We start from the raw sequence: 13,714 nt of genomic DNA on the forward strand, positions 1-13,714 counted from the left end.
TGAGAAAGGAAAACCAATTCCTTTCGCTCGAAAATATTGCAAGCAAATATTCTCATCAAAATTTTATATTGTCCATAATTTTATATGTTGCCTCGAACAAAAATAATTATATAACATTATATCGATCTACTAGAGCATAACAAACTGTAGTGACCCATACTCAACTCCAAGGGACCAAAAACACAAACTCATGCTTCCCCATGTTTAGGCTTCCAGCTCCAGCTTTTGCATCACTATTTCAGTGCCGCGTCATGAATGACTTGGTATCCAGTGAGAGTAAACTGTTATAGCTTGTATGTATAACATCACACTTTCGGTTGTGTATCACTCTATGCCTTAGATTACATGAGTGATTCTTTGTAGGAATTTCTTGAGGCAAGAGACTTTCGTCCCCCACAGACAGCTGCTACTGCACGTCTTCTCTGCTTCTCAATCTGCTTCACGAGTTCAGCATCATTCTCATTCACAGTCTCATCATCATCTTCCAGAAAAGAACAAAAATAAACTAACAAATCTATTTCAAAATATTCACAAAATATAATGGCTACCAATTTTGGCCATAAAAAAGGACATATAGTTGTAATATAGAAATTATTAAGAAAGAAAAGAAAAGAAAAGATACAATCAACAAGCCCAAAGTTAATTGACTTCCGAATTAACAAATGGGCAAGTACCTACAGACCCAAACCTGATACAACAAACTGAGAAGACAAACAAATTCTAAGACTACATATATTCTTTAAGAAACTCCTAATTGAAAGGAGACCAAATTAAAATTAAATCTTAAAGAAAAGACAAGTTTAAACCCTAATACTATCCTTAGCATCCCTAAGGACTCAATCATGAATATTATTTTTTCTTTCATTTATATCAGATCCCTTTGAAGGTTCATCATCAGCATCACATCATATTTTGACATGGAGTTAACTACAGACTCCCACATGGCCATAAGCAAATCAAGTATCCAAGATCCAGACAAAGTGCACACTTAATGTATATTTGAAACCTTGTGCGAAAGGGTAAGGGTAATTTCCCGAGTAATACCTTGTCACTAGCATTATGCCTGTCAGGTTCACTACCTCAGCCTGCTTCAGAGTTCTGTTGACTCTCCTCATTTGCACCTCCTTTTTGCTATTTAAAGCTGGATCCTCGTGAAACACACCCTGCATAAGAATTTACAATATCAATGCAAGAAGGTATAACACTAGATGAAACAAATACCACTAAAATTCATTTACAAAAGAAAGCAAATCAGATTGCAAAAAATAAAAGACAAAACAAATATGGTCTTAGCACGACTCGCATTACTTTTTGAACTATAGTGCAACTTCATGAATTATATACTTCAAGAGTTTTTTATCCCTTCATTAGATCATTCAATTAATTGAATCCTCCAGTAGGACCACTGTCACTGTCATCCTGAAGGTTGATGACTCGGCACATCATATCCCGAAAACTGTTCTTTTGGATTGCTAATTTCTATTGACTCATCTGTAACTTTCCACTACTTTGATCATTTCAAACAACACATCCTATAAGTTTAATCCATCCAGTCTATACCTTATGTTATAGAGCATTAATGTCCATTACCTCAACCATTCAAATATAATAACAATAGTCATTGTCCTTTCTAAATTTACAGATCACCAAGTTGCCCGCCGTGAAAAGTCAAGACAATCCCTCACCATACCAAGGAAAAATTTTCATTCATAGACTACACCCAACTTCTGCGTTAAATTAAATCTCTTGAATATTTAAAGCCAGAAAGTGCTCATAAGAATCGTACCTGTTCCGCCAAGTGTAAAGAATCAAGACCACTGACATTTGTTCCATTCACCTCAGATTCATTTCTGTCGTCACTTCCTTCATCATTAGGACCTGACTCGTTCTTAATACCTCCTTCAATAAACTGCATATCAAGTATTACAATGTAATGCCCTAATTTACACTTGGAAACATTTTTCACAGTACACGCTATAAGAAAACAACAGAAACAGGCCTAACCAATGGTCCAGAAAAATAAAAGAACATACATCATGGAATAAATGAATGACAATACCCACACCAAACAAGAGATTATAAGTACCAACACAATGCATTGTAGTTAAACATGCCAATCACTACTCTCATGGAAAAAGCTAGTCATATTTTTGAATGCTCTCTATCTATTCGTGATGGCCATTGGCAAAATGAGCACATATAAAGGAATATATGGCAATGCATATCAGTTTGATACAAGTATTATGCTTTCCAGGTTATTTTCTAACACACAACTGAGCTAAAACAAGAAGTCTCGGGACTCTAAACTATCAAAAGGAATCTGATCTAGCAAATCAGCAATGCAAACAAGCTATGAAGCATCCTACAATAAAATTACCATCTAGCCATCTATCCCCTTCTCAGGACATGCTCATGTGCTCAAGCACGACATGCACAAGCACACACACCATCTATATCTTCATGCAGACGCATGAGCATTCGTATGAATGTGATAAGATATGTTTCACCATACCTTCTCAATGACATCCTGGTCCTTTCTGGTAAACCCACTGGCAGCAAGTTCCTAGACTAGAAAGCCAGCAGTTTTAGATATTGAAGCAAAGGAAAGCCTACTGCATTCTTCTGTGTCTATATCTGAGCCATCATTGCCATCCGTGGTTTCTTGGAAATTTAGGTGGAACCTGGGTAAAGAAAATGAATACATTATAGAAACTAGTTAATACTCAACAAATTAACATAGCTGAAATTTTGCATCAGCCAACTAAAAGTAAGAAGTCTAGGATAAAATCTGCTAAATTCAAATGCAAGATACATTCAAGTGCATTATCCAAGCTATATATAGCCCATCTCATGTTCCTGAGTATGCCTCACACAACGACAAAGAACTTAAGAGTGCAACCCTGACAATACATACGCTTTATTCAAATCTTAAAGAGAATAACATGGAACAGCGGTTCAATAATTTTCTTTATCTCACAGGTCTAAGCTAATCACATATTAACCCATTAAAGTCAGAGTTCCATCAAGTCAAGCACAATAAAAAAACTGACCTCTTTCTGAAAAATTTAAAGATGCATTCAACACCGCGGTCAAAGTACCTGAAAAATACAGCCTTATCAGGAATGTATAGAAGATATGATACACGTGAATAGTAAAATTCAGACTTAACCAATTTAATCAAGATAACCATCAATGACCAGAAATTAGATAGATATGAGTAAAATTCAACATGCTATTAAACAGAGAGTATTCCTTACATCTGATCATTCTGATGTGATACGAACACCATTTGTGGGAAATCAATCATCGTTACCCTCTCATCATCATCAATCTAAAAGGTAAAAATATTAAAAGATGAGTAAGATACTTGCCAATAAGCTAAAAGAGCATAAGGCATTTAAGTATTACAACATCTTCCAGTGGATGCATAAAACCCAATAGGAAAATAAAAGGGAAATGATATAGCAGAAAACATAAACTGTTAGATCCATGAAAACTTAGATTAGGCGCAAATATAAAGAGGCAGGGGCTGTTTAGTAATTTTAGGGGCAGAGACTATTTAGTAATTTTATAATTAATTAGGGTTCAGCTATAAATAAGAAATTATGGAGTCATTTAGGGTTTATGTTGAGTTTTGTCTCGTATTAAGAACCATTAGGAGTTTTAGGAGAGATTGACCTACCTCTCGAATCGTAGGTCAAGATTGATTGTTTGTTTTCTTTTGATTTAATCAATAAAAGTCAGCCCTAATTTAGCCCTAAGTCCTATCAAAGTGGTATCAGAGCAAGAATCCTCAGACAATGGCAACAAAGAAAGTGGACGCGCTTGAAGAAAAATTGGAAGCGGAGATTAGATCGCTCAAGGCCACCATTGATGAGCGATTTAATAACGTTCAACAAAAATTTTCATCCCTTGAAGCCATGTTGCTGAAATTGACAGAACTCCACCTCAACCCACCACTGGTAGTATCAACAGGCCAAGGCGGTGTGGTGGGAGAAAGATCTGGTGACACGAAACCCGTGCTCGACGATGGCACAGAGGGAGGGCTGAAAACCACCAGTCTTGCACAGCCAAGGGCAACAGTTCACGACAGATTTGATGGCGGGGAGGTCGGCCTAGGGGAGCCTTTCCTGCCGTTGGGTGTGGCGAAGAACGCTAGGTTGCGGCTGGGGGTGGTGGATCTGAGGGTTACGCGGCTGGAGGAGGCAGTTTAGGGTTGGGAATCGGTGTTTCGGCATCGGAATGGGGCACGCGGGAGTCGGGGGTGGCCGGGCTTGGCGACTCGGCAACGTTTGGGGGTGACGCACGACCTGGCCAAGGCCGTTTTGGGCCAAGGCAGGCCGGGCAGGGCTGCTGTGGGCCGGGGCAGGCTGGATTTGGGCCTGGGCAAGGCGGTTTTGGGTCTGGACAGGTCAGATTTAGGGCCGGATGGCCAGGAGGAGGGGTTACCGGCGAGAAAGGGAGTGGTTATGACCAGAATGCAGCTGGGCGAGGGATTTCAGCCCAATATGGGACTGGGCAAGGAGAATTTTGGGCTGGGTCTTCAAGATTTGCGGAAAATGGAGTAGGTTCAGGAGGTTGGAGACCTTCAATGGCGCGAAATTGGGCAGGCTAACTCAATTTGGAGCGGATTTTGGGGTAAGGAAACTAAAAATGCCCATTTTCGAAGGCGAGGATGCCTATGGATGGGTGTATAGGGTAGAGCGCTATTTCGCCATCAATGGACTCTCAGAAAGGGAAAAACTAATGGCGGCGGCATTAAGTTTGGAGGGGAAGGCCCTTGTGTGGTTTCAGTGGCTGGAACAACGACAACCATTGAGGTCGTGGGGTGAATTTAAGGACCGGCTGTCGGAGAGGTTTCGGGCCACTCAAGAGGGTGATTTGCACAAACAGTTTTTTGTCCTGATCCAGGAGAGAACGGTCATGGAGTATAGAGAGAAGTTTTAGTTGCTATCGGGGCGTTTAGTGGGAATCCCGGAGGCGGTATTGGAAGGGAATTTTATGAAGGGACTGAAGTTAGAAATTCAAGCTTCACTACGCTTGCTAAGGCCAAGAGGGTTAGGGGAGTCAATGGAGTTGGCACAGATGACTGCGGATAAGAACACAACAACAGTTTTCTGGATTCCACCTTGAGGACAAGGTGTCTTTTTGGGAGGGGAGTAATGTTAGATCCATAAAAACTTATATTAGGCACAAATATAAAGAGGCAGGGGCTGTTTAGTAATTTTAAGGGCAGGGGTAATTTAGTAATTTTATTATTAATTAGGGTTTAGCTATAAATAATAAATTATGGAGTCATTTAGGGTTTATGTTGAGTTTTGTCTGATATTAAGAACTATTAGGAGTTTTAGGAGAGATTGACCTACCTCTCGAATCATAGGTCAGGATTGATTGTTTGTTTTCTTTTGATTTAATCAATAAAAGTCAGCCCTAATTTAGCCCTAAGTCCTATCATAAACCCAATTAATTAGTAATGACAAACGCACTGCAAAACTAAAAATAGAAGACTGAGACCAAGCCTGAAGTGCATACCATAATGTTGAATTCAATGACGTCACAGTGAATAAGACCATGTTCTTCCAATCAAACTACAAGACCAATGATGGTTTCAAAACAGTTTCTGGATTTTGTAGTTGATTCACTTGCACACTGCAACGAGCAGATAGAGCTGATATAATTACCAAATATTAAAAAAAAAACTCACTAAAAACTTTAATTAATATTAAAACAGTCATAATCCATTCCTAGCTGAATAATTTTCTCCTAACCTTTAATAGTGCCTCGCCAGTTCTTAATGATAAACAGCCATCTTACTGTAAATAATTTTTCACTTCTTCATATTTGTCTACAGGAGCTAAAGTCAAAGTAACACAAGAAATAAATTACTAGACATTTTAAAGTAGAAACAGAAAGAAAATAAACAGCCGTATGCAAATTGTATGAAAAGCAAACATATTTAGAAGTAAAAAGGGAAGTCTTACAGTGGATAGCTGTGGACTAGATACATAATCACACAATGCTTATTACAGTCCACATAATCACACAATGCCTAGCAGCAAAAACGCCTCCTATAAAGGCAAATTCTATGAGAGCCACAAGCCGACACAAATAGAGCCAGTTATAACTATTACGATGCCTCAAGTAATCACACTTAGATTTAACAGCCCTAAAAGAAGTTCTCCCAAGCCTATGCAACCTAAAAGATATCTTGAACCAAACAAACAATTGTCATAATAAAAACTTGCCATCTATCCATGAGAACTTGTACATAGTTAAATAAATGCATAAACTTTAACCTGATTCTTTTCCAACCCCAAGTTGACATCCTACAGCTGTAAACACCCCATGATTCACCAAGGTCTTAAATGCAAGAAAATCATAACCAAGGTATGTGAGCCTAAACCCATCATCTAAACACATAACAAGGGCAATCAGAAACATCTAAGAAGAAAAAAATACACTAGATCAAAATATGCATCCGACATCGATTCCATAAGAAGATAAAATCAAAAATCACATTTGGAAGAGTCGTGGTGCAACAACTTATACCTAAGCAAATTCTTTAAAACCTTGTAGGTGCCTACATGCCCATACATACATGTGCATATAATTATGAAATTATTCGAAATGAATAAACTGAACAAGAAATAAATAACGAAATTACGAAAGGGTAAGTTTAATATTGAGAAGTAAAGTAAGTACTTGAGAGAAGCAATGCGAAGCACGAGTTCTGAAAGGTACAATTTCATGCTGAAAGTTAGAAGAGAAAAAAATGTGTTAAAAAGACTATAGACTCTTATACTAATAATTCCAAAAAACTAAAATATAAGTATAAAATTAAAGAACGAACATTTCTCGTGCCCATTTCAACGGCAGTGAGAACCCTGAAATCATCCTTTGAGAGATAACGTAATACGTCAACGTCAAGCTTCATGTCTGCCAAAAACAATTAAAAAATTTAGTTTAGAACTTAAACACAATCAAATTTTACCCATCTCAAGCTAAGTAAATTATTAAATTATTAAATAAAATAAAATAAAAAAGAGCTTCCTTACGGTACCGTCTGTTGGAAAGCGCGGGATGTCGAAGGAAAGAGAAAGGGTTTTTGTTTACACGGCGTAAGTAGTGAAGATTAGGGATGGCTAAAATCTCCCACCGTTTTTTTTGGGGATTTTTCTCATTCGGAGAGGATATAAAAATAATTTCATATTTAATATTTTATTTGGAGAAGGGATAGAAAATTTTTTTATTCAATTTTTTATTTGGGGAGGGGACGAGGATGAGGTGGAATTCTCATCCCCTACTCATTTTTTCATTTTAATTTTTAATTTTATTTTTATTTTTTAAAATTAATAGTAAATAAATAATAAAATTTGAATTATAAAAATAAATATTGGTAAAAATAACAAATATCAAAATATTTATATTATTAAACTTTTATGCCTAATTAACTAATTAAAGTTTTAAATTTTTATTTAGGACATTAAAAAAACCGGGTAAATTCTATTAGTCCAAAAAAATTATTTTAATTTTAATATTCATTAAATATTTTAAACTTAAATATATTTTTTATTTATTTTTAGATGTTATAATTGTTCACAACGAATCACAATTTTAATATCTAATTTAATCTAATCTAATATTTGCTCTTGATTTGCTCCGACTTAACTATTGTGCTGTAAAGGAAATAGTCCACATTTATAAAGTGCCCACACCACCATTGAAAAAGTTAATTTTGAATCTAAATTCGATTTTATTTGTAACAATTTTGTATTAGACTATTAATTTATTCACGATAGTTTGTAAATGAAGTTTGTATCTCTTACATGCTGCGTTACTTACTAATTTAATGTATGTGACATATGTAATGGATATTAATGTAAGATATATTTCAAACTTTACTTTTATTTGAATTTTTTATTTTAATATGATTAACTCAAAATCGAAAACAAAAAATGTATTAATTATTCGGGGAGCGGGGACCCTTGGGGATCCCCTGTTATTATTCGGGGTAAGAATGGAGATTCTCTCAAATAATTCTGATGGGAACGGAGACATACGCAAAATATAAGAGATGGATATGGGGAGATTAGTCCCCTCCCCTCCCCATTGCCATCCCTAGTGAAGATGACAAAAGAGAAAATTTTCATGGGCTGAGGTATTGGGCTACTGGGCCGTTGTAAAAGAAAAATGGGTCCAGCAGAAACCTACTCACCTAAATATGATTTTAATTTAAGATGAGACTATTTGAATTCATTAATTTACTCATTGAATTTATCATTCAATAAAATTTTTAATTATTGATTTAACCTTAAATAAAATCACATAAAAGAACAATAAAATGTAAATAAATTAAACAAATGAAATATAAATGAGTTTTGAAAATAATATTATATAAACGAGTAATAATAATATTATACATATCTTCATGTCAAATGTAACTTTATTTACTTTTATAAATTAATTTTATGTTTTTTTTTAAGTAGAGATAGACAAAATCTAACTATTGCTTTATGAATTAATGCCACAGTCCGAGTCTTTTAGATCAAAGCGGATTCTCAATGTCCCATCAACTATGACCGAGTGATTTTTAAACAATTTCCTGTAGATGATCTGTCGCGTAATCTTGGGAGAAACTTTCATAATAGCAACCATAAAACAATTTCACTCCCAAGAAAAAGGCAACAAAGGATAATTTTGAAAAGGGAATTTCAAAGCAACATAAAATTAAGGCGCATATGGGGCTGATACCTAGGCAAGATAAAATCAAGCTGAAAATTTTAAAATATAATTTAAGCAAATTAAAGATGCATGTTTGAAATCTACACATTAGTTCCCACGGCGAACAATTAAAACACGATTCCATTACATAATAATAATAATAAAATCACCAACTATGAGAAACAGAAACCATGACAAAGTCCAAGTGTCCAACCCCCACATTCTTTCGAGCTTTATCCCACTGACGGCATTACATGCGCAAACATGAACGGGAAGTTGCAGATTCCTCATTCTTCTGCAGCACTGGCAGCACTTAAATCCACACTGAGGTCAAGAACCTGCAAAAAAGCATACGAGTAAGAATTTGGATCTAGAGACAGGAATCGAATAAGCCAAGTAGTTAATAGTTATCACCACAATATGATACTTACCTTTCCGGTTATCATGGTATACATGTTCAGTACATCCGTGACAGTTGACTCAAAGTGTGTTGTGGCATCATAGCTCTGAAAAATTGCAACCATTTATAATATATACAGAAACATGGCGATCAACGTCATTGAAACCATAAAAAGAAACTCAAGAAATACTCACCGTTGAGATAAAGCAATTGTCCAAAGAAGGTTCATTAACTGGTTCATATCTGTCATATATATCATAGAATATTTCATCGACTGGACCCAAAAGATCAATTCCAGGCTTAAGTTCAGTCTGTGGATGATCAGTCTCTGCCTCAGTCGATACGAATGCAATGAATTTGCCCTTTGGAGCAACATTGTGGGAGTAGGAACAACAGAAGAGGTACCTGCTCAACCACAAAAAACACAAAAAATTAGCGTAAAACATGCAAAAGAAACACTACCTCAAAGCCTTACTGCACAAAACTTCCATTTGGTTTTTGACTTTTCAGATTTATTGCGGTTGAGGGAAGTGGCAAGCGAGTTACAAGTCCAATCAGAGAATTAAAAGTTAGAATGAATAAGCGGGGTACAGGTAATGTTATTCCATCTACTTACAATAACAAATCTTTCTCAACAATATTTTAAAAGAACTCACATGTCTGATCTACGACCCAACTGTTTTTGCGGAAGGATAACCTGCACTGAATGGGAATCATTGGTGTTTGGGATTGGGTGGCTCATAATAGCGATTGCCCTAGCAACCCTGCCAACCTTCCTCACCTGTTCAAAAAGATACCATTTTCTGTAAATCAAGAAATCTTCTCTACAAGACATCACAATTGATTAGATAAAAAAGCAAGAGACGAATCTGGGTTCAATGATACACATTCTGCATTTCTGCTCATAATTGCACTAGCATTTATCCGTTTGCAGTTGCAAGATTAAATTAGGTATAATTTGTCACAAGTAACCAACTTTTGTCCCCAGGTTTAAAATGACTTGGGGTGGGGCATATAAACCCACTACATATAACACCACCAGTGGCTCGCCTGAATGCTCAGATGCTTTAAAAAAACCTCAAGATTCGCCTCACCAAGAAGATCAAAATAAAACCAATGAACATTATAATGATTACCTTGTTGGACAAATAGGAAGGATCACAAACAACTTTCTTGCACTTTGCAGTTTCCCCTTCTGACGTGACACCGACTACTTTACCTTCTTCATCAAACTCTACCTGGCATTTGAAAAACATGCCAAATAACATCCAGCTTGAAAATTTTTTTAAAAAAATCACGGGGATCTTCTTCATAAAAGAATAGGATAATAGCAAGTTGAGAAGAACAATAAGGTACCTTGCACTCAGGTTTATTCAACATATACGTCCCACCATAAACAGCACTAAGCCGAGCAAAGGCCTAATGAAAATGAAGAAAATCAAATTTAGTCAACTAATTTTAACTTTGATTGCGGGACCAGTTTTACACCATAATTTATATGTGAGCGAGAGAGGTAGACCTGAGGCAGCTCTCCAAGCCCATACAGAGGGTAAATGTATGGTGATCCTCCTTGAAATCGTGCAATAGACTCTGCGTATAACTACCGCACACAAAAACCAGTAAGGATAAAACTTCAGGACGTCCATGATATAATAAAAACTTGCAGTTGACAATAATTATTATTAAAAAAAAATCAAATGCTGTTTTGACCTTCATTCTCTTCACTGTATCAAGAGCAGGTTCGTTTAAGTAACGATCATCTCTATGAAGTGCCAATGCATGACCAATGAAGTCAATAGTGTTGTCATCAAGACCATACTTCCTGTCAAAATGTCAGCAACATTCTATCTCCATCAATCTGTTGAGTAAAACAGCTTAATACCGCATTTCTTCTTTTTTACTGAAGAATAATGGATATCAACATCACAAAACAAGCAGAAAAATTTATAACTTCTACCCAAGAACTCAGTAACAAATCGATAAATAATGAAAGTTTCATTGTGCAAGTCATTGTTTTATTCTCATTTGTATAAAACTATGTAAAAAATATCTTGCTTTCAGTCTAGCTATTAAATACACATACAAAACATCATGTACTCTATTAAACATATCTACAAACAACGTCTGAAACAGAGATAGAGAAGTCCATGGGGACATTTAACATCACCTAAATCAGACTTTGCATTATCAACTCATCATGATAAAAATCAATGCAGAGATATATAGCAGTAACAAATAAGTGCAGAGGCTTACGCAATCAACTCTCTAGTGGTCACCCTGGTCAAGTCCATTCCCTCGTGTGTTTTGGGATCATTTTCATCATAATCTTGAACATAAATGAAAAACTTGCGTGCACGGCGCTTCTCAAAAATACCCATGAGTGGAGATTTGAGCGCTTCCATATCAGTTGCTGGCACCTTATGGACCTATTGCAGCAGGTTTATATACCAGCAATTCAAATTACGATCAAGTATATATAGAACCTAAACAAATGAAAAATTCAAATATGTCAATTTAATATTATACCTTTCCTTTATTATAGACGAAGCTGCCATCCACAGCTTTGAAGTACAGATACTTTGTAACATCAGTATGAATGAGGACACGAACAAGAGCTCCATTTGCAATTATAAACTAGCCAAAATAAGAAAAATCAGTAGAATACAAGCAAGTTTAAATGAAGAGAAAGAATGTTCTGTACAGGCAATTAATGACGAGACAGAAAAGTGGTGAGGGAAAAATTCACCTTCGGGATCATGTCAACATTATAATCCCTACTAGAGCCCAAGTGAGCAGGAGGTTGTTCATTTCCCCTAAATCTCTTCCAGAGCTGTTGATAAATAAAGTTAACAAAATTGTCTGATGCATAATAGTGAACTGGAAGCACATTGGAATGTTATTGAGAGGTTCATTTGCTCAGACCTGAATGAGATTGAGCGATGATGACTCTCCTCCATAATAATCATTCCTGTCCATGTGCAGGACCTACGCACAAGACATGTAAACAAAAAAATCAAAACAAATGAAAAAGCATAAAATTGTGGATTAAGTGCACAGCTTTTTACAAATAATAAATGTAATAGAGAATTGTGCAATACACTAGTAAACAATATACAGCTCTTACACGTGCACAAATAGAGACAGGCTCCAAAAAGAAATGGAATTTATTAAGCTTCCATGAGAAAGGAATCGTCTTTCAAAATGTTTAAGTTTTCATTTTCACTCAGAGAAGAAAAGTGTAAGCTTATCAGGTAAGTGAATGATTATTAATCACATTGTCGTGCACAAATAAGTGCAATAAAATTCATTTGCCGAAATTAATCAACTATTTTAAATTCAATTACTTACATAATGAAAATCAATTAATTAAACAACAATAAAAAATAACTTATTAAATATAACAACTCCATTTAGATTCTTAAAAGAGACCAAAATCCCACTCAATTCTTCCACCAATCACCACTCTTTAATTCAAACTAAGTACACAGATTTGCATAATTAACAAAACCAACTGATCTAGACAGCTTATAAAATAAAATCTTCAATCAACGAACATCAAACAATGAATCAGATCGAATCAGAACAAACAGATCCATCAGATCAGAAACAAACACAGATACCAAAATCAAGTTCAAAACAAACCCATGAAAGAAAATCACAACAAATCATCGAAAAAAATTTTAAAAAAAAAAAACCCAGAAATTGAAAATGGATAATAATTGAGTAACATGCGAATAAGAATTTAAGACCTTGAGGCCATCAACAGAGAGGAGACCACTGAGGATGCATTCCTTGAGACCGGTTCCCAAGACGATGACATCATACTCTTCATCCATGTTGATGATTTGATTTTTGATTTTTGATTTCTGATTCAGAGGTTTTTGTGGGTTAGGTCAAAGTGAAGGGAGTAATATTAATAGAAGCAAAGAAAGGAATTAGAGTGAGAGAAGGAGGTGCTTTGTTTGTTAAATGGGAAATTCCAAAAGAATATCTTCCAAAGTTTGCCTTTAACTCATTTTGCTAAATAATTGTGTCCCCCTTTTTAATATTCTTAAATTTAAATTGATCTTTACAGTTTATTCTAAAAACAATTACATAACAATCTACTAAATTCATAAAATCTATCTTTTACATCACAATTTGTATCATCATAATTTTTCTTTTTTTAACTTACCTCATAAGTATTCTAATTACATCATAAGATATTTCATCTTTATGTTTTAATGAGTTGAATAAATTGCTTAAAATTATCTATATACAAATTAAACGTTTACTCTTTTTCTTTTCTTTTTTCTACTTTTTTTTTTGCCCTTTTCCTTTTAAAAGATTTGATTGAATTCTTAGGAAAAATCCATCAACTGATGCACTTGTATTTCATCTAATTTTTTCATAAATAATTAATGAGTTATTTTTTGTTAATGACTCAATTATCGTTATTTTGTCCTTTAATGGTACACACAAAAGAAATAATGGTGTGTTTACTTCATGGAATGGGATATGGGAATAAAATGTGTGAGTCCCACATAATTTGAAAATAAGGAATGGAAATCTCATTCCCATGGGGGGTTGGGAATGAGAATAAAATATATATTT

General features: G+C 35.3%; 1 protein-coding gene and 1 pseudogene across 1 annotated transcript; both read right to left on the reverse strand.

The window, feature by feature from the left end:
- Positions 1–4: 4 nt before the first annotated feature.
- Positions 5–6,995, reverse strand: LOC102625814 (uncharacterized; annotated as a pseudogene).
- A 1,771-nt stretch (positions 6,996–8,766) lies between these two features.
- On the reverse strand, positions 8,767–13,116 carry LOC102625537 (guanosine nucleotide diphosphate dissociation inhibitor 1). The gene is made up of 13 exons (XM_006478428.2): positions 12,871–13,116; positions 12,044–12,106; positions 11,868–11,951; positions 11,648–11,755; positions 11,375–11,547; positions 10,832–10,943; positions 10,641–10,721; positions 10,478–10,540; positions 10,258–10,359; positions 9,778–9,902; positions 9,316–9,526; positions 9,153–9,227; positions 8,767–9,059 (listed from the first exon to the last, which is right to left on the reverse strand). Exons 1-13 carry the CDS (start codon positions 12,955–12,957, stop codon positions 9,009–9,011), a joined length of 1,335 nt encoding a protein of 444 aa, XP_006478491.2. The 5' UTR covers positions 12,958–13,116; the 3' UTR covers positions 8,767–9,008.
- Positions 13,117–13,714: the final 598 nt, after the last annotated feature.

The sequence above is a fragment of the Citrus sinensis genome, chromosome 3 (assembly GCF_022201045.2).
Source record: "Citrus sinensis cultivar Valencia sweet orange chromosome 3, DVS_A1.0, whole genome shotgun sequence".
Classification (NCBI taxonomy): domain Eukaryota; kingdom Viridiplantae; phylum Streptophyta; class Magnoliopsida; order Sapindales; family Rutaceae; genus Citrus; species Citrus sinensis.